Here is a 24,871-nt window from a genome sequence, read left to right as displayed (position 1 = left end):
TATATAGATATGCCAAGTCTGTTACAAAGAATGTCTGCTTGCCCGTCGGGTGTCAAAGAGTCTCTAACCTAATAATTCCCACATTATCTACCAAGTTCCAACCCCTGTCTCACTGCAATATTGCCTCATTGTGTTTGCACTTCCCATGGAATGTGCTCTGATGAGGCACTTGTATCTCTTCAGTGTAAATGCCCCCTAACAAACTCAACTAGCGGCAAAATTCCATCCTTTTCACTATAGACGACACCAAATGCCAGAAAATCTTCTACTCTGATAACTTTTTTCACAGACGACTTGCATCTGGAATTTCCTCTCTTTTCCGTTTCCCTAACTGTATCAACATGCACAAATTTAAATGTAATGTGAACAAATATTTTGCTTCACAACTCTTAGAATGTTCCCATAAAAATCTAGCTCCTAATGTCTCAGTTCTTGTTTTTTGTGGAAAAATAATTTTTTTTTTTTTTTAAACTGGTTGGCATGTTCTATGTCCTAACAGTACTGGAACAGTACTCCAATCCTCAACATTTATAGTCAGCATCAAATAAAATCATAGCTATGATTTGCTTACATCCTGACATTCAGTTCCAACACTGGTCCTCCCGGTCTGTGGGCACCCGCTTTCTGGAATTGGTCAAGAACGAATACAAACAAAATTAATCAAGACTGTATAATGATATCCAGTGTTGCATTTCATATAAACTATGACTCGATTTGCGTGAGATAGGCCCTGCCACACACAACTTCCTTGGTAGCTTTGGCCTGTTAATGATGCACACACCAAGAACTATCATAAAATGACTTGGTTTTACAAGTGCCTCTTCATTTTACTACTGTTCAAGGAAACTTCCTAACCCTGCTTTTACCCTGCCAGACTAGCAGGACATCCAATGAAAGTTCCTGATACTTGCATATTGGTTTCGTATAATGGTATTTTATTAGATTATTTTTCATTAGATTCTTAAAATGTTATTGACCTTTTTATATTATTTTTCATTTGTAATATTTTTAAATTTTTGTTTAATGAATTATGATTTGTGTTCTTTGAACACAAGTTTGAAAGATTGGTTTTATTTTTGCCCAGATCATGTTTGCTTTATGATAACCAGTAGCAAGAAGGATAGTTATATGCTGAAGTGGGCACTTTGTTATAAGAACGCTACTAAATTCATAACTGATTTTAAGACTTTCCATTTTAATGTCTGACCTCCAAAGGTCAGCAGTCTGACATATACTGACCCTTACATCCTGGTTACGTGATAACATTTTCCGGTGAATAATTATTAGTTGACATACCCACAATAATTTAACATTTTGCTTTTCTCTCCCTTTCGCCCTCCCTCTCTCTCTCTCTCTCCTTTTCGCCCTCCCTCTCTCTCTCTCTCCCTTTCGCCCTCCCTCTCTCTCTCCCTCTCTCCCTTTTGCCCTCTCTCTCCCTTTTGCCCTCTCTCTCCCTTTTGCCCTCTCTCTCCCTTTTGCCCTCTCTCTCCCTTTTGCCCTCTCTCTCCCTTTTGCCCTCTCTCTCCCTTTTGCCCTCTCTCTCCCTTTTGCCCTCTCTCTCCCTTTTGCCCTCTCTCTCCCTTTTGCCCTCTCCTCTTCTTCTCTCTCCCTTTTGCCCTCCTCTCTCCCTTTTGCCCTCCCTCTCCCTTTTGCCCTCCCTCTCCCTTTTGCCCTCCCTCTCCCTTTTGCCCTCCCTCTCCCTTTTGCCCTCCCTCTCCCTTTTGCCCTCCCTCTCCCTTTTGCCCTCCCTCTCCCTTTTGCCCTCCCTCTCCCTTTTGCCCTCCCTCTCCCTTTTGCCCTCCCTCTCCCTTTTGCCCTCCCTCTCCCTTTCGCCCTCCCTCTCCCTCCCTCTCTCTCTCTCTCTCCCTTTCGCCCTCCCCCTCTCTCTCTCTCCCTTTCGCCCTCCCTCTCTCTCTCTCTCCCTTTCGCCCTCCCTCTCTCTCTCTCTCCCTTTCGCCCTCCCTCTCTCTCTCTCTCCCTTTCGCCCTCCCTCTCTCTCTCTCTCCCTTTCGCCCTCCCTCTCTCTCTCTCTCCCTTTTGCCCTTCCTCTCTCTCTCCCTTTTGCCCTTCCTCTCTCTCTCCCTTTTGCCCTTCCTCTCTCTCTCCCTTTTGCCCTTCCTCTCTCTCTCCCTTTTGCCCTTCCTCTCTCTCTCCCTTTTGCCCTTCCTCTCTCTCTCTCCCTTTCGCCCTCCCTCTCTCTCTCTCCCTTTCGCCCTCCCTCTCTCTCTCTCCCTTTCGCCCTCCCTCTCTCTCTCTCCCTTTCGCCCTCCCTCTCTCTCTCTCCCTTTCGCCCTCCCTCTCTCTCTCTCCCTTTCGCCCTCCCTCTCTCTCTCTCCCTTTCGCCCTCCCTCTCTCTCTCTCCCTTTCGCCCTCCCTCTCTCTCTCCCCCTTTCGCCCTCCCTCTCTCTCTCCCCCTTTCGCCCTCCCTCTCTCTCTCTCCCTTTCGCCCTCCCTCTCTCTCTCTCCCTTTCGCCCTCCCCTCTCTCTCTCTCCCTTTCGCCCTCCCTCTCTCCCTTTCGCCCTCCCTCTCTCCCTTTCGCCCTCCCTCTCTCTCTCTCCCTTTCGCCCTCCCTCTCTCTCTCTCCCTTTCGCCCTCCCTCTCTCTCTCTCCCTTTCGCCCTCCCTCTCTCTCTCTCCCTTTCGCCCTCCCTCTCTCTCTCTCCCTTTCGCCCTCCCTCTCTCTCTCTCTCCCTTTCGCCCTCCCTCTCTCTCTCTCTCTCCCTTTCGCCCTCCCTCTCTCTCTCTCTCTCCCTTTCGCCCTCCCTCTCTCTCTCTCTCTCCCTTTCGCCCTCCCTCTCTCTCTCTCTCTCCCTTTCGCCCTCCCTCTCTCTCTCTCTCTCCCTTTCGCCCTCCCTCTCTCTCTCTCTCTCCCTTTCGCCCTCCCTCTCTCTCTCTCTCTCTCCCTTTCGCCCTCCCTCTCTCTCTCTCTCTCTCCCTTTCGCCCTCCCTCTCTCTCTCTCTCTCTCTCCCTTTCGCCCTCCCTCTCTCTCTCTCTCTCCCTTTCGCCCTCCCTCTCTCTTTCTTTCGCCCTCCCTCTCTCTATTTCGCCCTCCCTCCCTCTCTCTCTCTCTCTCTCTCTCTCCCTTTCGCCCTCCCTCTCTCTCTCTCTCTCTCTCTCTCCCTTTCGCCCTCCCTCTCTCTCTCTCTCCCTTTCGCCCTCCCTCTCTCTCTCTCTCCCTTTCGCCCTCCCTCTCTTTCTCTCTCCCTTTCGCCCTCCCTCTCTTTCTCTCTCCCTTTCGCCCTCCCTCTCTTTCTCTCTCCCTTTCGCCCTCCCTCTCTTTCTCTCTCCCTTTCGCCCTCCCTCTCTTTCTCTCTCCCTTTCGCCCTCCCTCTCTTTCTCTCTCCCTTTCGCCCTCCCTCTCTTTCTCTCTCCCTTTCGCCCTCCCTCTCTCTCTCTCTCCCTTTCGCCCTCCCTCTCTCTCTCTCTCCCTTTCGCCCTCCCTCTCTCTCTCTCTCCCTTTCGCCCTCCCTCTCTCTCTCTCTCCCTTTCGCCCTCCCTCTCTTTCTCTCTCCCTTTCGCCCTCCCTCTCTTTCTCTCTCCCTTTCAGCCCTCCCTCTCTTTCTCTCTCCCTTTCGCCCTCCCTCTCTTTCTCTCTCCCTTTCGCCCTCCCTCTCTTTCTCTCTCCCTTTCGCCCTCCCTCTCTTTCTCTCTCTCTTTCGCCCTCCCTCTCTTTCTCTCTCCCTTTCGCCCTCCCTCTCTTTCTCTCTCCCTTTCGCCCTCCCTCCCTCTCCCTCTCCCTTTCGCCCTCCATCCCTCTCCTTTCGCCCTCCCTCTCTCTCCCTCTCCCTTTCGCCCTCCCTCTCTCTCTCTCCCTTTCGCCCTCCCCCTCTCTCTCCCTTTCGCCCTCCCTCTCTCTCTCTCCCTTTCGCCCACCCTCTCTTTCTACCTTTCGCTCTCCCTCTTTCTCTGTCCCACCAACCTGTCCCTCTCTCTCTCTCTGTCTCTCTCTTTCTCTGTCCCACCCATCTGTCTGTCTCTCTCTCTCTCTCTCTACCACCCATCTGTCCCTCTCTTTCTCTCTCCCTTTCGCCCTCCCTCTCTCTCTCCCTCTCTCTCTCTCTCCCTTTCGCCCTCCCTCCCTCTCTCTCCCTTTCGCCCTCCCTCTCTTTCTCCCTTTCGCTCTCCCTCTTTCTCTGTACCACCCATCTCTCTCTCTCTATCTCCCTCTTTCTCTGTCCCACCAACCTGTCCCTCTCTCTCTCTGTGTCTCTCTCTTTCTCTGTCCCACCCATCTGTCTCTCTCTCTCTCTCTGTACCACCCATCTGTCTCTCTCTTTCTCTGTACCACCCATCTGTCTCTCTCTCTCTGTCCCTTTCTTTCTGTGTCCCCACCCATCTGTCTGTCTCTCTCTGTACCACCCATCTGTCTCACCCATCTGTCTCTCTTTCTCTGTTCCCCTATTTCTCTGTACCACCCATCTGTCTCTCTCTCTCGCTGTCCCCCTCTTTCTCTGTCTTGCCCATCTGTCTCTCTATCACTTATAAGTTTAAAGAGGATAACCAATTTGTGTGCAAGAAATCTAAAACAGTAGAGATGGAGGAAATATATTTGGATGGCAAAGCTAATAATGTTGTTGTTTACTTGAAGATGTAAATAACCATTTATCCTTTTTGTTATGTTTTTAACGAAAGCAAACAAAGAAATGCTTTAGAAAATATAATTTTAATTCGGTAAAAATGTTGTTCATGTAGAAACATTGATAAGTTTTCAGAATAAACCTCCAAGTGAACAACACATGTTTTATAACCCAGCATGTCACTCGTATTGTGTTCACAAACACGGAATTTGAATTACTTACATGGTAGTCTTGTGGTCCAGACCACCATGTGAACTTAATATCAATAAATCAGAATTAAAACATTCTAAATAACAATTCTGGTCATCTCTGAAAAGACATTCTAAAAAAAAAAAAAAAAAAAAAAAAACATGGATATTGTATGTTGGTTGGAAGTAGGTTTAATATAAATGTAGCAGCAAATGTATTCTCATTGCAGTTATTTAAAGTAGAGTTATAGAGGTAGGTTACATGTTCAAATATTTATTTTTGTAATAGTAATGAAAGTGTTTTTTGTTTTTATTCAAATTTTTATATAAATACTAGCAATAATAATGAGTGTTCCAGTTTTTAAGGGATTTCAAATTTTAACATATGGGATGTATAATCGAAAAGAAAAACTGAACGAACCAGTAGATTTGAAGATCAAAAAGCAGATCTTCACAAAGTCAACTAAAATTACAATTCACCAACTAGCACAAAAGATGAAAAAGAAAATGATGAATCATGAAACGTTGCATCTTTTCGAAAAAAAAAAAAAAAAATTTAATTTAGTAAACTGTTTCAGTATTTTATGTTGAATCTTTTCCAAGTTATTTTACACTTACAGTATATGATCATTTTTGGTTTTCATGGAAAGTGTTCAACTGAGCTTCAGTCTATGGTCCCCCCTCGCCTAACTTTCACAAGAAACACTCGTCTAGCTGAAAACACTATCAATAATTCCTCCCCCCCACTCTTTATCTGTGCCTAAACCTAAACGTAGATTCCATGAACAAAGCTTCTTTCTTAGAACTGCACGACTGTGGAATTGTCTTCCGTTTCCGGCTGACTACGATATGGTTGTGTTCAAGTCTAACGTAAATAAGTTCTTGATGAGCCGTTCCATATAAGTTATCAAATGTACCGAATTCTCATTACTAATGATTACTATATTGTCCAATTTCTACTGTACACTCCCTTATCCTTGAGTGGCCTCTTGGCCTTGATAATGTGGTGATGCCTGTGTAAAAAAAAAAAAGAAAAAAAAAAAGTGTACTGATTTCACAAATTATAGTTTTTATTTTTCTGCAATTGAAATGGATATAAAATTTGAAGCTCAGATATCACTAAAACCTAACCACATACTTCTATCATTTTTTCCCAGTAGTTTCGCATAATCACCACTCTTATATCAATTCAAAATAGTTTTTTTTATTCTGCAGGTTTTCAAACAATCTATTGTTTTTGTTTTTTTTTTTGTTGTTTTTTTTTACAAATCAGAATAACTTTTATATGAAAATTAATGTTTTATTTTATTTTTTTGTTTTTTTATAGGTTTTGCCTCGACAAATCTGTGGTCTGTACACTCACAATTTGTTCATGGATAGTTATCCTGGCGGCCGCAAAAAATTAGATACGAGTATTCAAGGGGGAGAACTCTTCCAGACCTTTCTTTACAATAAGGTTTGTTTTCACTCTCTTCAATTTGTCAAAAATGGAGAGAAAATTTTTTTTAAAGGCTGATCCTTAATAACAAATTTTTCATATTTCAGAAGAATGCCATAAAAATTTAATTTTCTTACCCACAGTCTTCTGTTATTGTTTAGCGTGAAAATAATTGTTGGCTAAATATTTGTAAAATAAGTTAACATGGGTGCCACTTTTAAAATAACATTGACAGAATTCTGTTTTTGAGGTTTTATTTCATTTTGGAACAGGTAAAATCTAAAATTTTGGCGACCAGTAACATCAGATAGTTCACGATTACTTACTTGCGTTAGATTGGTGATCAGAGAATCTCATTTTTCAAATGTGGTTACAAATCCCAAGGTTAGATGTATATTTTTTTCCAAAAGATTTTAATGAAATTGATAGAATTTGAATTGCGCATGTGAACCAAACATTATCCTAACCCTGAGAATAATCATGGTTATCACATGAAGACATTCCATATGGGCGCTGTGAGGAATGTGGCGCACCCCCTTAGTTATCATTACTCCCAGGTTCACTTCACTTTGACCCAGAATGGTAGTGCCGATTAGAGCATATGGTGCTACGAGATCAAGCTGCCTGAAAATACTGGCTTCCTGATAAAACAATGCATCAAACATTGATGATGTTATTTCTTTTTTTTCTTTTTATAAAACTCAATCATGTTCTGCAAGTCAAAAACAAACAATTCTCCTACATGAATAAATATTTGAAGATATTAAGAACTTGAAGGAATAACCCGAGGAGGGAGTGATATGGCGTAGAACAAATCAGACTAACCAAACACCATGAATAAATATTTAAAGATATAAAGAACTTGAAACATAAACACTTTTTACCAAAATTACTGGATATGGCATTCAATAATCCAAAAATATTTGATATGCTGTAAAACAACCAATTAACTAATCCTGAATGGAAATAATATCTCTATTCATAGAAAGTTAATTATGTTCATATGGTTCACTCCAAAACTAATTAACTGATCATTATGAATTTTGGAACACAGCTACTAGGCATAATAAATTGGTAATGTGAGTTTCATTGAGTTTAATTTAGTTTTCTGCAAAGTGAGCAATTTTTGTAAAATTTCAACAATTAGGTATTAGACATTAAAATTTCAGTTACTCTAGAGTATTTCTAAAGGGTTTGGAGGAGGGGGCGGGGATAATATGGGTACAACCTCAGTTGAAAATTTAAATATTTTGGGTTTTCCTCAACTTTGGTCCAGTCATGAGACACCAATTAAACAAGGTTCTCTGAATTTCAATTTCATTTTTAGACTATTTAAGGTGAAGCTTATAATTTTTTATATTTCTTAGCAGCAAAGTCATGTAATGGATTTTGATTGAAATTTGAATAATGATCCTAGACATAAAGTTTAGTTGCATTATATCTTGATTTTGCTATTTGTAAAAAAGACATAAAATTGGTGTAAAACTGTCCTGTTTTTGAAATTAATTTTACTTGTTCTGAATAGGTATTCTTATAGTTTTGTATAAATGAATAAAAAAATTTTTTATGTTTTATTTATTTTTTTTCTTTAGGTGAATATTTTTATGACTCACATGTGCAATTATGGAAGCGACAGACTTGCTCTATACACTTTTGAAAGTGTCATAAAGTTCCTCCAATGTTGGACGCATTTGAGATTATATACGGTCCCACCAAAACAATTAGCCGACATCTACTTCTCAACATATCCTGATGAAATTGATCCCATTTGGGTGGTAAGTATTGAAACACGCACATTCAATATTTAGTGAGGACAAAAAACAAAAACTTTAATACTGCACACAAAATTTGTTCAAATATTTTGTACAAAATATTTTTTAGTGAAATTGATATCTTTGACACAAAATGTTTCTGTGAAATTGAAAGATTTGATACCATGTTTTTAGTGAAATTAATATCTGGCAAAAGATGGATCAAATTGATTCTTGTTAAGATGTTAAAATATGACATCTAGTAGAAGATACGTAACTGGTATTAAATAGGTACAGGAAATGTCTTTCAAAAGTAATTCTATTTTTTTTAACTTTATTAAAGGCCAACTATGAAAAGTGCCCATTTAATGGAATAGATGGCTACCTTGAATGTGGCTGATTCAAAATGTAATGAAGAATGGTCGTCAATCACATTCGAAAAGAAAGAGGTGTTACCAGGTCAGATAGACTAGATACTGGCTTTCTGACTTAAATACACCAAACATTGATGTTATAATTTTTTTTACTTATCCTTTTGTACAGCTCAAGCATGTTCTGCAAAAACAAAGCAACAATTCTCCTATAGAAAAAGAAAAAAAGCACACCAAACTTTATGTATATATATATATATATATATATATATATATATATTTGAAGTTCTAAAGAGCTTGAAGTATGAAAACTTTTTTCCAAAATTACTGAATTTGGCATTAAATGAAGGAAAAGTGTTGATATGCCATGAAACAAAAAAGACCAAAGAGAGCAATGTTTTTGGTGTCATCTTTTAGCAAAAACTGTCTTCAAAAGAAGACAAATAAAGGATGCTTGCATTTAGTGTGACAAAATTCTCTGTAGATTAAGGAGAATTATCCTGATCAATCAAATTATATTTGGAAATTCAAATGAAATAATTCAGGCTCTTCTCCATTATTGTATCGAAATTTGAAAATTGAACTATTGAATTTCAAGTGAAACCAATGGTATCCACTGAATTGTCATGTCAATAATGAACATATCAAAAAATTATGAAAAATAATAAGGTTGAAAATTAATTATTAATGGAAATAGTTTCCAAGACAGTGAAAATTGAGTTTTGCTAAAAAAAAAGAAAGAAAAAGTTCTAATTATAACAAAAGGGAGGTAAATATTTTCTGAAAACTGAAAATCTTTGGCGAATTCAGCAAAACTTAATTTTCGCTAATTGTCGCCAAAAACTATTTTCATTAATAATTAATTTTCTACCTTATCGTTTTTCATAATTTTTGGATAATTTCTTACTGCAACATGAGAATTCGGTAGATACCATTAGTTTCACTTGAAATTCAATATTTCAATTTCCGAATAAAGTAACGAATAAGAACCATAATCCATCACCATGGGAATAAAGGGAGATAATTATTTTAGGAAAAATTACTTTTTTTTTTTTTTTTTTTTTTTTTTTTTTTAAATATTCTGTAACATGTATAAATGCACCTTGTTTTAACATTTTCAGGTTTGTTAGATAGTATTTTTTTATTTTTATTTGCATGTGTGAAAATAAGTCAGATGTTTTCTATCATAAACTAGGCTGGGTGCCCAGTGTTTCCCAGGTGTTTGGAGGTGCTGAGCAAAAAAAAAATAGAGGGTAGTAGGCAGGCAGACTCGAACTCATACCGCGAAGGAGGAAAAGAATGTGAAAAAAAAAAAAAAAAAATGGCGTCTTTGCTGTCATGCCTATCGCTAAACTGGAAGTGACGTAGGTTTAAATTAAGGCTAGACAATCGGAAAGAGGGGAATGACTTTCGAAAATATCAGTGCAAAAAAAATGCCCCCCTTCCTGTAGAAAAGTGCCCAATTGAGGGTATAGGAATTAATGTTTTTAGCCAACTTTTCATCCAAGGGTCGAGCTTCAAAACGATACTGATTTCGTAAAAATCCGTCACCTCTGTTGAAAGTTTTTGCGAGACATACATACATTTGAACAGACAGGTGAGATTTATATTATAGGTGGCGAATCAGATCATTAAATGCAAATTCACGGAAATGTTACAGAAACTGTGGGTATTCTGACAATTGTTAAATTAAAATTACATACAGTTATTCAGACGGTTTCATTATATCACAACTCTTCAGTGTGGTTAGACAGGCTAATGCTTCAAGCCAAGATTGAAATTTAACTTTTTTTCAGCACTTTGAACTGTTCGGCTATCAATAATAAGTTGGTAGTAAGTAAACTCTGATAATGTTTGCGTATGAACACAATTAGCACTGAAGAATGCACAATTTGTATTTATGGAGAGCTTTGCATTATCTTGAATGATAGTTAAGTTTTACTCGCCATAGTGCTCAACCAATAAAGGAATAAGGAGTCATAACTATCTGGAGTTTTGCTGGATCACAGCTTTTCAGTGCAGTTAGACAGGAAACAAAATGCAACTGTTTTTTTTTTTGTTTTTTTTTAATGGCAGTTGATGCTTCTAACAGTTTAGCTCTTGACAATAAACGAATAATGTTTGTACAAAGCATTGAAGAGTGCTCAAATTCGTTTTATATAAAGCTTGACCAACATTTTTTTTTTTTTTTTTTTGTTACATATCACAACTGTTATCCCACTTCCTACAACTTTTTTAATGAATACTTTTTATGTCAATGAAATATTTTAAAAACACATTGGGAATTACATAAGTAGAATCAACCTACAGGGTGAATTATACATTTTGGTGAAAAAAGTTTAGCATAGGGAAAGTCCACATGTAAAAGTTTGACCACTGACTCCACAAAAAAAAAAAAAAAAGATTTGAGTTTTATGCCTATAGTAAGAAATGGTGTCTTACGATTTGTGATTAGCAGATTCTACAAATTGTTTGATATTTTTTTAACATTTGTAAAAGCATTTTTATAATTGTACTCATTTTTTACGTAAATGAAATCTCCAATGTATACATGCATTCCAATAGAACTATGAGAAAAACATAACAATGAAGGAATTATATTTCTCCATTTCAGATGACGTTTATGCAATATTAATACAATTCTGTCACCATCTTTAAAAAAACAAATATTTGATTTCTCTTTCAGAATCCGTGTCATGATAAAAGACACATGGCAATTTGGTCCCCCAGAAAGACTTGCCAAACTCTGCCGCATTTTATTGTCATTGGACCCCAAAAAACAGGTGAGAGCAACAAATGGGGAGAAAAAAAATTCATATTTATTTATTTTTTTTTTTTTTAAATCAACTCTTTCATAATTAGTTCGAACTGTTTCCTTTTTTTTTTTTTTTTTTTTTTTTTTTTTTTTTACTTGCCTCTCCACTAGAGCAAAATTAGACACAAGGCCAGTTTTTATTGTGGAGAAATTCATCTCTCAAAAGAGGGCACTCTGGATTGGAACAAAAATAAAAATTGCTTCAGTCTACTGACTGAGGACAGAATAGACTAAATGTAGCATCAGAACAGATATTACACTTTGTTATCGATAATTTTACCCATCCTGGGACAGGTATTTCTTCTAGTATTTTATTTACCTCATTTCCAGGTTAGACACATAAGAACTTAAAAAAAACAAAATGCTTGAGCAGCCTTATTGTTAGTGTTTCCTCGGTAAAAGCGCCTCAGATGATTAGCAATAAGATAATCCCTTCTCAAAGAGAAAAGGTAAAACCTTGGAGAGTGAACATCTTAAGATTGAACAAAACTATACCTCAAAGTGGGAGAAACCACAATTAATCACCTTCTGTTTAACTGATTGTTGAGGACTAATTTTCAGTGTGTGTGTGTGTGTGTATGTTTCAGTATATATGATATTTGTATAATATATATCTCTACTATTTTAGAAAAGAAACTTTTTGTTTTTGGTGTGTGTGAGAGTTCATTCCCTATAGACTCTGAAACAGCTTGGCCGATTTTTATGAAATTTAACACAAAGGTACTTTATGTGCCTAGTAGTGTTCTTAGGTAGGTTTTGTATTGGAATGTTTATGATAAGTATCAATGAAAGAAGAAAAAAATCTGATGAAAGAAGGAACAGGATATTTTAACCAAAGTTAACACCTTACACAGCCGAATATCACAAGTGCATTTGAGAAATTTTATTACACAAGCCGAAAGGCCTGACATATAGAATCAAAGTAGTTTTTTTTATATGACAGGGGCGTGTTTGAAATGAGTGGTTCTGTTTAGAGCACATAACATAATTATACCAATTTTGAATATTTTCTGCACTGACTCAGCAGAAAAATAGGAGTTTATCTCCCTCTCATGAGTTAAACACGCCTTCAGATTCTAACCTGGAAATTTCTACGACTGTGCAGTACATACAGCGCCTAACCTTCCCAAATGATCACCCATCTGGTACTGGCCAGGCTCATCGTGGCTTAACTTCGGTGATCTGGGGAGAACTGGTGTGTTAGTGTGATTTGCAACATAACTTGAATAATAAAAAGCAAAGGTACGAGGTGCCTTAAATAAGTTTCTAGATATTTTTTGTACAAGCATTTAAAATTAGTAGTAGACTTGAAAATTCAGTATGTTATTGCTATACCACGAGGTAAAGTACCAGGTTGAGAAACTGACATAGTTTATCCTTCTCGCGAGAATAGATGGGACTCTCTTAAGCCGTGGTAGGCACCTCATCTAGTGATGGTGTCACGATAAAAATACCTTTGATAGTCCTGGCGAAGCATCACGTCTTCAGCTACCGGCAAGATTTGAATTACACTACAAACTCATGTAGTGAGTTCAATCTCGACTACAACCGTGCTGGATGAATGGGTGGATTGCTATACTTGTGAGATGACTGACCAATTTTTATGATTTTAGGTTCAAATGAACAGCTACAGCAGGAATTGGAATACACTCTACTAAAGCCTGATTATCACAGCTGGTGAATTTCAAAAATGCAATCTGGACGTGAGGACACTTTAGAAGAACAATATGCAATAAAATTCTGTTTAAAACTTGGAAAAATGCCACAGAAATGTATAGAATGTTTCCGACTACTTTTGGACCATCTTGTATGAATGAAGTATCAGTTTTTTAGTGGCATAATAAGAAATTCAAGGAAAGCAGGAAGTCTGTGAGGGATGATGAGAGCTGTGGGAAGAGTACGGAAGAAAGAACACTAGAAATGATTGGCCAAATAAAGAATTTCATGGATAAGGACTGTCATGTGTTTATGGAGACAAGTGCACAGTTTGATGTCGATGTGGGAACTGTACACACAATTATTCGCAAGGAACTGAAGATGCGAAAAATTTGCATGAAATTTGTCCCAAGGGTGCCCAGAAGATCAGAAAGATGTCATAACAGCAGGGAGATGGTTGAGCTGATCAATTCAGACTTTGCAGTTCTTGATGCTCTGGTGTTCTGCGATGAAAGCTGGATCTACTGCTATGACCCAGAAACCAAGAGACTGCTTTCCAGTGGAAGCATGCTGGCTCTCTCAGACCCAAGAATACAAGACAGAGCAAATCCACCCAGAAACTTATGTGGCATAATCTACATGCACTGCGTTCTCAGTGGACAGTCAGCAAGGAATACTATGTTGAGGTTTAAGGGAGTTCAGGAAGAGATTTGGTCAAAAGATGGCAGCACTCTTCAAATCAGATCAGTGGTGTTTTCACCAGTCCACAATTCCATCCTTGTCACAGACTATCTGATCAAGATGGGCATCAAGACAGTTTCTCGCCCTCCCTATAGTCGATACCTTGCTCCCTGTGACTTTTGGTTATTCCCTAAGCTCAAGGAAAACCTTAGAGGCTGTCGTTATGAGACAATTGAGATGAAAGAGGTTGTGACGAGGGTCATTGACACATTTACACAAAAATCTTCCATAAATCCTTCCAGACGATTTTGGAATGGTACAAGTGCATTGTGGTTGGAAGAGGTTACTTTGAAGGGGATTAGAGTTTCAGGTGTGTATTATCAATAAATGTGCTCATTCAAAAACGTCTGGAAATTTATTGAAGGTACCTCATAAGCATAATTGTCTGAATAAAAACCACACAAATATTTAAATGTTACCATTCAAATTTTATGCAAATTGAGAAATAACAAAATTATTTCAATGATTTATTTTCTTCCTCTTCAGGCACAACCGCAATTTACACATTTTTGAATATGCATCCAGCCATCAGAAGTAATGTAAAAAGACCACTCATATTTGAAGAACTCCATTTCTTTAGTAGCGACCATTATTATAACAAGGGCCTTGACTGGTACGTATGCTCTCACAGCTTTACTGTTTCTTTTGATCAACTTAAAAAATTTTTTTCATTATTACTTGACATATTTCCTTGTTTCGCTGAATTTTTTTGTTTTGGGGATAATATAAACACCAAACAAGACCTTTCATACAGCCCCCCCCCAAAAACAAAATTAAAAAAAAACTGCCACTTATAGTCATTAAGAAGTTTTGTGCAGGATGATCAACAGTTTCAACATGAGACAACTTCTCATATTTCAAATCACACGGAATATTTATGGAAAAACTGGTGATCCTCTTATCAGTAAGTGTAATCCTGGATGTTATCTATAGGGTTATCTCAAAGATAATGTCTTATCAAAAGAATCCCCAAACTGTTTCTGAACTGAAGAACATAGCAACCCAAATCAAGGCTGTGCCAAGAAGGGAGTATCATTTATTGGTGTCACTCCACATATTGTTAGAGGCAATGAATTGGAAGAATCAGAATTCTTAGCTTGAGATATATATATATATATATATATATATATATATAAAATTATTTACTATAATATTATTAAATACCTACAGACACTAGTGTTTCATTCTTTCGGGAATCATCACTGCAGGGTGTCATGATTAACTCTGGTCAAACCTGGCAACAAAGCCATCTCTGACTCTATTAGCAAGGACCAAATCCATCCATCCATCCATCCTTATGTATATATATATATATACTTGCTGTAGCTTAATTTTGTGTATTGGAAAATTCTAATAAAAAGAGAAAATGCATGTTTCTTATATTCTTAGTACAGCAATCCACTCCAAAAAGTAAAAAAAAAAAAAAAAAAAAAAAAAAGGCGAAAATGAAAAAAAATATGGTACTCTTGCAGAATTGGATCCGGATCCTCGGGAGTTACCATCAATCATGGCTTGGGCTCGACCAACATTCAGTGGATTAAGCTGAAAGTTGCTAAACCATTGAAATGCTAAATAGTTTTCTTTTTTATTGTATTACAAAGTTGAGTTTTTGATTAATATTTGGGTAAGGGGGGAGTGTTACTATACACAGATTCGAAAAAGTTGTTCAAAAACGAATAAATGAAAGCAAAGGTAAGGTAAATTACGTTTCTATCTAACTGGATAATTTTTTAGTGTTTTTATTTAATGTAAAATGTTTAATCGGCTCAAAAACGCAGTGTTTATCTATGTATTTGAAAAAGACGAATGGTCGCGGACTCTGTTGAATACGTTAAGTTTGGGAAAATCAGTTAAAAACTATACAAAACAATGTCAGACACCTACTGATTATATGTTATTGTGACATAGGCTGACATATTCGGTGGGTTTCTGATAGTATTTTGTATAGTGTTTTAGTTTTAAATCATTTTCTCAAACTTAACATCATCAACAGTGTCCATCACCGTTTGTATTTTTCAAATTTCCAAGTTTAATTAAAGTTTTATGATATGTTTTTTATTCAATTGTAAGGTTAAAGTACAGAATAGATACAAAACACCCACCCCTCCCCATGTTAAGAATGGCTTTTTAAATAATGTTATTATTTCAGCACGGATCACTCTCTACATGAGTACCATAGAGAGAGGATTGTGTTTTGTAACTAATCTGTGCTTTTTTAACTAACAATTTATTATTAAAAAAAGATATTGTGAAATTATAAAAAAAATAAAGATATTGTGAAAGTTGAATTTAACTTGAAAAAAAAACCAAAAAAAAAACAATGTGAATGGCGCGTTCAACATTGTAGCCGGACCTTATTTAGCAATAAAGTCACGTGAGTTGATTAATGGGTGCTAATGCACTTACTGATCCGCGCTATTTTTTTAAAATCGTATTTCAAAGCTTAATTAAAGGTTTATGTTTTTTTGGTATTTTTTTTAGATTAGGTCCACCTCCACAATTTTCTTTTAAATGACGACTTTTAAAGGTTTCCGACCATGCTGAATACAGAAATCGCATTGAAATTTTGTAGAAATAAGTAGTTATCGAGATATAGATAGTTGTTTTTTTTTTTGTATTCTTTGGCGGCCATCTTTGTTACGCGCGCAGATTTGTTTATGACGCGCGCAAGCGTGTAAAAAAGACGGCTGCCAGAGATTACAATGCATTATACATATTTTTAATATCTCGATAACTACTTATTTCTGCAAAATTTCAATGCGATTTCCGTATTCAGCATATTCGAAAACCTATAAAAGTCGTCATTTAAAAGAAAATTGTAGAGGTGGACCTAATCTAAAAATTTACTGTTTTTTTTTTTTTTCATTCAATTGTAAGGTTAAAGTACAGAATAGGTACAAAACACCCTCTTCTCCCAATGTTAAGAATGGCTTTTTTAATAATAACGTTATTATTTCAGCACAGATCAATAAGTGCACGAGCACCCAATTTCTTTAAAAGCATTCATATTTTCTTATATAAAAATAACTTCTGTAAAAAAGAAAAAAAAAAAAGAAAAAACGTGCACTTTCAATCTTTGTTAAAAAAAGTTTTCTTGAAAAAATACAAAAAAATACGGTAAAAAAAGCAAAGAACAAAACATTAATCGGTATTCATGCAGAGAGTGATCCGTGCTGAAATAATAACGTTATTATTTAAAAAGCCATTCTTAACATGGGGAGGGGGTTTGTACCTAATCTGTACTTTAACCTTACAATTGAATAAAAAACATATAAAACTTTAATTAAACGTGGAAATGCGATTTAAAAAATAGCGCAGATCACTCTCTGCATTAGCACCGAAAGTACAGAATAGTTAGAAAACATCCTCCCTCCCCATGTTAAGAATGGCTTTCTAAATAATGTTAGTGATTCAGTACTGTTCCTTGTCTGCTTAAGTTTAACTTTTGTTTATTAAATTGTTAAGTGAAAGTCCAGAATAGTTACAAAACACCCCTATCCCCATGTTAAGAATGGCTTCCTAAATAATGTCATTATTTCAGCGGGGTAGCTTCTCTGCATAAATACCATGTTTTGTTTTTAAATTGTTAGTTGAAAGGACAGAATAGTTACAAAATACCATTCCCATGTTAAGAATGTCTTTCTAAATAACATTATTTCAGCACGGTATTTTCTATGCATACGTACTATTTATGTTTATTAAATTGTTAGGTGAAAGTATAGAATAGATGCAAAACTCCCTCCCCATGTTAAGAATAGCTTTCTAAATAACGGTATTATTTCAGCACGGTACCTTCTCTGCATAAGTACTATCTTTTGTTTATTAAATTGTTAGGTGAAAATATAAAATAGTTACTGAACACTCTCCCTTTCCCATGTTAAGAATGGCTTTCTTAATAGCGTTATTTCATCACGGTATCTTCTCTGCATAAGTACCATCTTTTGTTTATTAAATTGTTAGGTGAAAGTATAGAATAGTAATAAAAGGTCTTCCCCATGTTAAGAATGGCTTTCTAAATAGCGTTACTATTCTATTATTATATTATGGTACTTTCTCTGCATAAGTACCATGTTTTGTTTATTAAATTGTTAGGTGAAAGTACAGTACTCATGCAGAGAGTGATCCGTGTTGAAATAATAACGTTATTATTTAAAAAGCCATTCTTAACATGAGGAGGGGAGGGTGTTTTGTACCTAATCTGTATTTTAACCTTACAATTGAATAAAAAAAAACATATAATAAAACTTTAATTAAACCTGGAAATATGATTAAAAAAAATAGCGCAGACCACTCTTTGCATTAGCACCAAATATTATTTAAGCAAGTTACCAATCCGTAAAAAAAAACTGTACTTTTACCAACCAATCTTATATCGAAAAACAAAAAACAAAAAAAAAAAAAACCTCAAAAAGCAAGCGACAAACTTTTTTTTTTTTTTGCCTTATATAATAAAGAAAAAATGTTTAAATTAAAAAATTTGGAAGATAAACAAATGAATTATGTTTTTTTTTTTGTTTTTTTTTTTACTTATCGAGTAAACAGAAAATGAAATCTACATCGTTTCGTCAATTCGTGGCTGTGAAATGAATCGAACCGGAAGTTCAGTTTTATCAACAAAACAGGTTCGCACTAACGTTTACGAAAATAGATTTATTTTCTTTAATATTTTAATAATTCGCGAGGTAAATTTATTTTAATAACATAAAAACATCCCTCGACTCTAAAGATGGGTTGTCTGAAAATTTCAAATAAATTGGTAACGTAGAAATATGGTTTTATTCACTTATAACGAACCAAAAATTACATTTATTTATATATATATATATATATATATATAATATATAGATATATGGAAATCGCTCCAGACAAGGCATGAAGTCACTTGATGTAAGGAGCTTTAAAATAAAAATGCTATCTCAAGGTCAAAAACTAGCCAACAGTAAGTGAGATGGATAGATTCTGACCCCAAAAACAACAATTCTTCCTCTTTTGTTGGAAACATCGCTTATGGAATGTGAGGACTAAAGGACAAAACAAAGTTTGTCATTTAACACTACGGCTGCTACCATTCATTGTAGTTACTGAAGATTGTTATCTGAGAATCAGCAGTATTTTAAAATAAAGGTTCACTGTTAATAATGAAAGATTGGGTCATAAAATTTAATTTAACAACAAATTACAGAAATCTTATTTTATTTTCATTCAGTTTTTTTTTTCAATCTGAATTATCACTAACTGTATCTACTTTGTATTCGCTAGAATGGAGTGTGTTTTTTTCTAAGGTAAACAACTATTAGATTTTTTAGGTTAAAGTATGAATTATCCCCCTTGCTGATTTTTACTTTTTAGATTATTCAGCTATTATATATTAGCAGTTGTATGAACCAGGCAAAGTAATTTTTTAAATGAATTCGAGCAAAGTATATGTTGCCAATAACACAGTATAACAAAAACAAATGAAAATTGATTAGTCAGCTTAAATGTTATTTGAATCCAAACATGTGTAAGACAGTAATTAGAAAAAATATAGGCATTCGCCTAAATTATAAATGAAAAAAAAAAAAAACCTAAAAATTAAAAAAAAATGCACAAAAATTATGATTGTGGGCTGATTTTTTCCTTTGGTTATTGTAATATATCTTACCAGTGTATATGATATATATATATATATATATATATATATATATATATATTTAGTGGGGATGGTAATTAATAAAAACTTAAGAAAGTGCTCAATACTGTTGTAGAGCAAATATGCGTTTTATTTTTTATTACCGTATCTTTCTGTTAAGTTACATTATTGTTTCGGCTGCACGGCCGTTTTTTTGGCCGTCTGTAGCGTCCTCAGACTTTTTCAGAAACCGAAAAAGAAATATATATATATATATATATATTTTTTTGTATTTTATCTTTTGTTAGGTACATGAGTTCATTTACATATGTTCGACCCAACCAGACAGACGTAATGTTCTTTGAAAAAACAGCCGATTATTTTGACAATTACATGGCACCAATGAGAGTAGCAGCCTTGATTCCGGACGTCAAACTTATAACAATTTTACTTGATCCAGTGAAGAGAGCTTATTCTTGGTATCAGGTATGTTTGTAAGGAAATAATTGTTAATGTGTATAATCTGATTTGGATGAATTCATCTTTAAGAATAGTTAAAATAAACTAAAATTATGTTAACTATATTTTTAGAAATGACTCATCTGCAGTCTATATATTATTCTGAATCTGTCGGTGGAAAACTTAAGAAAAATTTGAAAAATGCAAACATTGTCTACTGTGTGTGTGTGTGTGTGTGTGTGTTATGCTTTTGTTTTACTTTTTAAAATTTTAAAAATTACTTTTAAATTTTGACCTTTTTTAAAGAAATTTAATAATAAAGAAGAAAAAAAATGCAAATATTCATGCTGGCTTTAATATATTCAACAAAACTTCTGGACCGATTTTTAAATTTCTGCAATTAATAAACAAGATTGTAACTAATCATTATTAGTATTACAGACAACTATTTTAAAGGAAATGTAGTTGGAAAATTAGTCAATAGCAATTTTGCTGTACCAACGCATTTGTGACTTTTGTGTTAAATAAAAGACGAGCACGTCAGGGACGACACAGCGATAACGAGAGAATGAGGAATTAAATGTCAGAAAAAAGCCAATTACAGTTCTTTTCTATTCTTGGTCTCCTTTGCTACTGAGGCTAGGTGTTGGTTTCCAAACATAACATTAAGTTTGAATTCAGTTTGTTCCAGAGAAGCACATTCATCAAACCAACAGTTGACCTTGTTTCTAACCTCGTGAAGAGGGGGTAAATAATATCACAAATATAAATAAAATATTTAAATGAAAAATTGGAAAGACCTTAAGTGTCAGATGTAATTATAAAATAATTTTTATTTATTCATTTTTTTTTTTTTTTTGTCGATATTTTGCTAAAAATATTCTCAACACCAAAATGAAGTAAAGAAAAAAAACAAAAAAAACTCCTGGACCGAAGTACCTACCCTAATGAGGTTATATTTAGCGAAATACTGGCAAAAAAAATTAAAATGATTTCATCATTATATCCGACACTTAAAGGTTTTTCAAAATTTTGCATTTAAATTTTACTTAAAAAAAAGTCTCTTCAAAAAGTGTGACCATCTTCTCATTTAAATAAAATGTTTGACTTTCATTTATACACTTTTTAAAAAAAATTTTCTATTGGTCTGTCATGTCTCTTCTTCCCACATCACGCTTTATTAATATAACCACTTTACAGTGGTTATATGTACTACAAATTAACTTTTTTCCTTTTTCTCCCCTCTTTTGTTTGTCTTTATACAGCATGCCCGTGCCCACAAGAATCCTGCTTCCATGAATTTCACATTTTATGAAATTATTACTGCTGGAGAAGGAAGTCCCAAGATTCAACGAGAACTGCGTAATCGATGCTTAAACCCTTCCATGTATGCTCAGCATCTTGAGCGTTGGCTTGATTATTTTCCTCCATCACAGGTAAGTCTTCATCAACAGCAACAATCACTTTATGCCTTTTTAAGATAAATGTCTGCCCCACCCGTCCTGCTACTAAATAAAGGGAAGTAACTTTTTTTTTTCAAGGAGTTAATTCCCCCTGTATGACTTTATCAATCTATATAACGGAGTGTGTGTGTGTGTGTCCAATGAAAGAAATGAGCTGGGCAAAGGAGGAATACATGTTTTGAGGAAAAGGAAAGATAGAAATAGAAATTTTCATAGAAATATGTCATATTTTTGTCCCAGGCAACACCAGGTAGCCCTGCTAGTATAAATAACTACACATTCCCACATATATCATATTACTACTTACAAAAATGTCTTTTTTTTTTTTTCGCCTGAATAGATCAGATGGGATAGCGTTATGATGATTGAACTTATGCATTCATGATCTGAAAGTTTTATCTCTCTGTTACAGATATTGACGGTGAGACTCTAAGAAACAATCCCTATCATGGACATGCATCAGAAGCAGAGATGTGTCATTGAATTCCTGGCAAAAGTGCATTGGGAATGGTGGTGATTATGTAGAAAAATAAATTCTGGAGCACAAAAGGTCGCTCGATTAATAGTACAACTTATTTTTTTGTAGTTTTTGAAGTTTTTGAATTAAAAAAAAATAGGAACTTTACTTTTAATATACACTATATTACTTATTATTTACAGATAAAATAATTAATCACACAAGTTTTGCCTTACTACAGCTCTTCACCGTGGTTGACTATGCCAGGATTCAAACTCCCAACCATTGAGCCACTGTATCTCAAAGCACATGTCCATGGATAACTATTTTATCCATAAATATTTTAAGAAATTACAAGCATATATATATATATATATATATATATATTATGGCAGTAGAGTTTAGTTTCCTAGAAGTACATCCAATGAAACAACATGTGTCTACTAAAAAGTGCTCAATGAGTAAACAGAGCAGGTATATTAAAAAAATAAAAAATAAGAGGTTAAGATAGGAAAGATAAAAACCGATGAGGAATGGATCATTCAAGAACCTTAATTATCCCCCCATACATAACCCCCACCCCCACCTATATTAGGTGACAAGATTTCTAATTTTGTAAACGAAATAAGGAAAGGTTTTTTTTGTTTTTTTTTTTTTTGTGTCTTGAAAAGTCAGTTTTCGAAGATAATTCATGGCCTAAAGATGTAATCTCCCCAGCACGGGTGATTACAAAAACATGTATGCACATATGTAGCCATCAATGTTTGTATAAATAAATTGTTTTATATATATATATATATATATATATATATATATATATATATATGTGTGTGTGTGTCCATTTTCCTAAAATATACCTATACTCCTATAAATTTGGAGTTTTTTTTTTTTTGTGTATTGATTGATATTCATATTAAAAACCCATTTTCTATTTATTTGAATAGAAAATACAACTTTGTTATATATGGGTTGTAGAATTGCATTCACTAGCATGAGATCTAGCTAATTTGCATATTCTTTTAAACATTCATTTTAATTAATTCCCTATTAGTTTTTTTAGGTTTTCTTATGAAATGATCATCTTTAACTATTACGTGTAATAATATTCATGCAGATATTCTTCATGATTTATACTTGCATAATATTTGCGTAAAAAGGTTATAGTAAATACAAATCTCTTTCTATATATATTTATGTATGCGATATATAGTTGTTTAAAAAATTTTGTCTATCAAACTCCTCTGTCAGTTTTTGATCTACAGGCATGAAACTTCATAGGGTAATCAAACCTATGCGAAACTTTATATTTGAGTTTTAGACAGGGAAAATTGATGCAAAATTGTGAAAATTTAAAAACAATGAATTTCAACAATCATCTTTGTAAACTATAAATATCCATCATAAAATATTTTTTCTTCAGAAAATGGTATCTACAGTTTTGTAGGGAAATGTATATGCACACACACACACAATTTATCTTTTATTGATATATAGGTTCATTTTTATTTATTTTCATTTATGTGATTGATTTTATTCTTACCTTAACTTTTTTTTTTTCCAGCTGCTGATATTAGATGGGCAGGAAGTTAAAGAAAATCCACCACTAGTGATGGACAAAATCCAGAAATTTGTAGAGATTCACCCTTACGTGGATTACAGACATTTATTGCGGTAAGTATTGATACAATCAAAACCCGTTTTAAAATTTTGAACAATGGCTCTTCAGTTTTGGGTCAAGAGTAAGATTTCTACCATTATCACAGCATGATCAGCATTCCCGCGTGGACTAGGGGCATTTGTTGCAATCATCGGGAACTGTGATCAGAAATAGACTTTTTTTTTTTTTAATTGAAAAATAAAAATAATTGTTTTGTTCATTGACAGTTTGCAACAATGATCCCTAAGTAAGTAATCTAGTTTGCTGTAAACTTCGCACACACACACACAAAAAAACTTTGCACAAACACACACAAAAAAACTTTGCACACACACAAAAAAAAAAAAAAATGATTGAAAAGAGAATTAACTTTTTTATATTATCTTTTGGTTCTTGTCCCAAATTATCCTTATATTAAAAAACAAAAAAGAAAAATCTGTATGTTGTATTATCATATTCCAAAAATCACAAAGTTATCAAGTAGTTTGATTTTTAAATAGGAAATTTTTTAACGATTAATGGGAATTTGTAAATATTACAACATAAAATGTAATAAGTATAAATTATTGCTGAGTTATCTTTTGTTTCTTGAATTTTTTTTTTTTTTTTTCTAAGTGGCATCGTTAGATTATTACTCCTCAGGTACTCATAACATTTGTTTTCTTATTTAAAAATAAAGTTACTTGATCAATTTATGTGATTTTTGGAATATGATATTTTCGTTTGATCATGGGTATGTACATCATACAGATTTTTCTGCATTTTTATTTACTATAGGGGAATTGTGGACAAAAACCAATTATTTTTATATCCAGTAATTCTTGGGTTGTTCATACTTCATTTGTTTGATTCTTTAAAATCCTTTTCTTTTTTCTTTTTTTTTTTTCTGCAGTTATGATTCCAAGAAGAAATTTTACTGCCAAATTCTTCAGTCTGACTACATCAAGTGCCTTGGGCCAGGCAAGGGCAGAGTTTACCCGCCAATGGAAGAATCGGCTCAAAAATATCTCAAGATGTTCTTCCGTCGACACAATGTTGCTTTATCCAAACTCTTAATGAAATTAAGTCAACCAGCGCCGACTTGGCTCAAGGAAGATCTAAGAGAAAGCATCTGATCCTATCTGAGAATAAATGAAAAAAATAAATAAATAAAAAGACCCCCTCCACCCCACCTTCCAAAAAAGACGTTACTTTTTGGACTGCAGGAGGAACAGGTAGACCCCCCCCCTCCCTCATTTACCGAGTGCCAGTTTTGGATGTTTTATTTCCTTTTCAGAGTTTATATAGTATTGGTACGATAAATACGCAGTGTAAGACATTTTCAAACTTCTTTATGACTTCCCACTGACGATATATTTTTCAAAATTAAAACAAAATGGGTACAGTAAGGCTTCTTTGATGGGAGCCCTCCCATCCACCGACAACCTGTTTGTTTTGTTGTTTATTTTTATTGTTTTTATTAATTTTATTGAAAGATGTTGTTTTTTTACCTGTGTTTTTTTTTTGTTTCTTTTGTGTGCGCGTGTGTGTTTTTTGGGTTTGTGCTTCTGTGAATGTTTTTGGTGGATGTGTGCGCACATCTCAGATGCAAATCATTACAATACTTGTTAACCAGACTCTACCACGGCAACACTTGGTTGGGCGGGTACAGCTACTTAAATTATATTGGACCCAATATATATCTAT

The 24,871-nt window shown here is 34.9% G+C and overlaps 1 protein-coding gene across 3 annotated transcripts in view; it reads left to right on the top strand.

Moving 5' to 3' along the window:
- LOC145252623 (bifunctional heparan sulfate N-deacetylase/N-sulfotransferase-like) overlaps positions 1-24,609 on the top strand; it is a 196,980-nt gene extending 172,371 nt beyond the window's left edge. For all 3 annotated transcript variants that reach the window (XM_080112347.1, XM_080112346.1, XM_080112348.1), the window contains exons 6-13: positions 6,094-6,222; positions 7,797-7,979; positions 11,013-11,109; positions 14,025-14,151; positions 19,458-19,635; positions 20,874-21,044; positions 23,090-23,199; positions 24,078-24,609. In XM_080112347.1, the coding sequence (XP_079968473.1) occupies positions 6,094-6,222; positions 7,797-7,979; positions 11,013-11,109; positions 14,025-14,151; positions 19,458-19,635; positions 20,874-21,044; positions 23,090-23,199; positions 24,078-24,300 (1,218 nt within the window). In that variant the 3' untranslated portion in view covers positions 24,301-24,609. The remainder of the gene's footprint in view (positions 1-6,093; positions 6,223-7,796; positions 7,980-11,012; positions 11,110-14,024; positions 14,152-19,457; positions 19,636-20,873; positions 21,045-23,089; positions 23,200-24,077) is intronic.
- The last annotated feature ends 262 nt before the right edge of the window (positions 24,610-24,871 follow it).

The sequence above is a fragment of the Euprymna scolopes genome, chromosome 29 (assembly GCF_053919585.1).
Source record: "Euprymna scolopes isolate OS-2025 chromosome 29, ASM5391958v1, whole genome shotgun sequence".
In the NCBI taxonomy this organism is placed as follows: Eukaryota; Metazoa; Mollusca; class Cephalopoda; order Sepiida; family Sepiolidae; genus Euprymna; species Euprymna scolopes.
The sequence above is the reverse complement of the archived record's forward strand: the minus strand, read 5'-3'. Positions and strand labels throughout refer to the sequence as shown.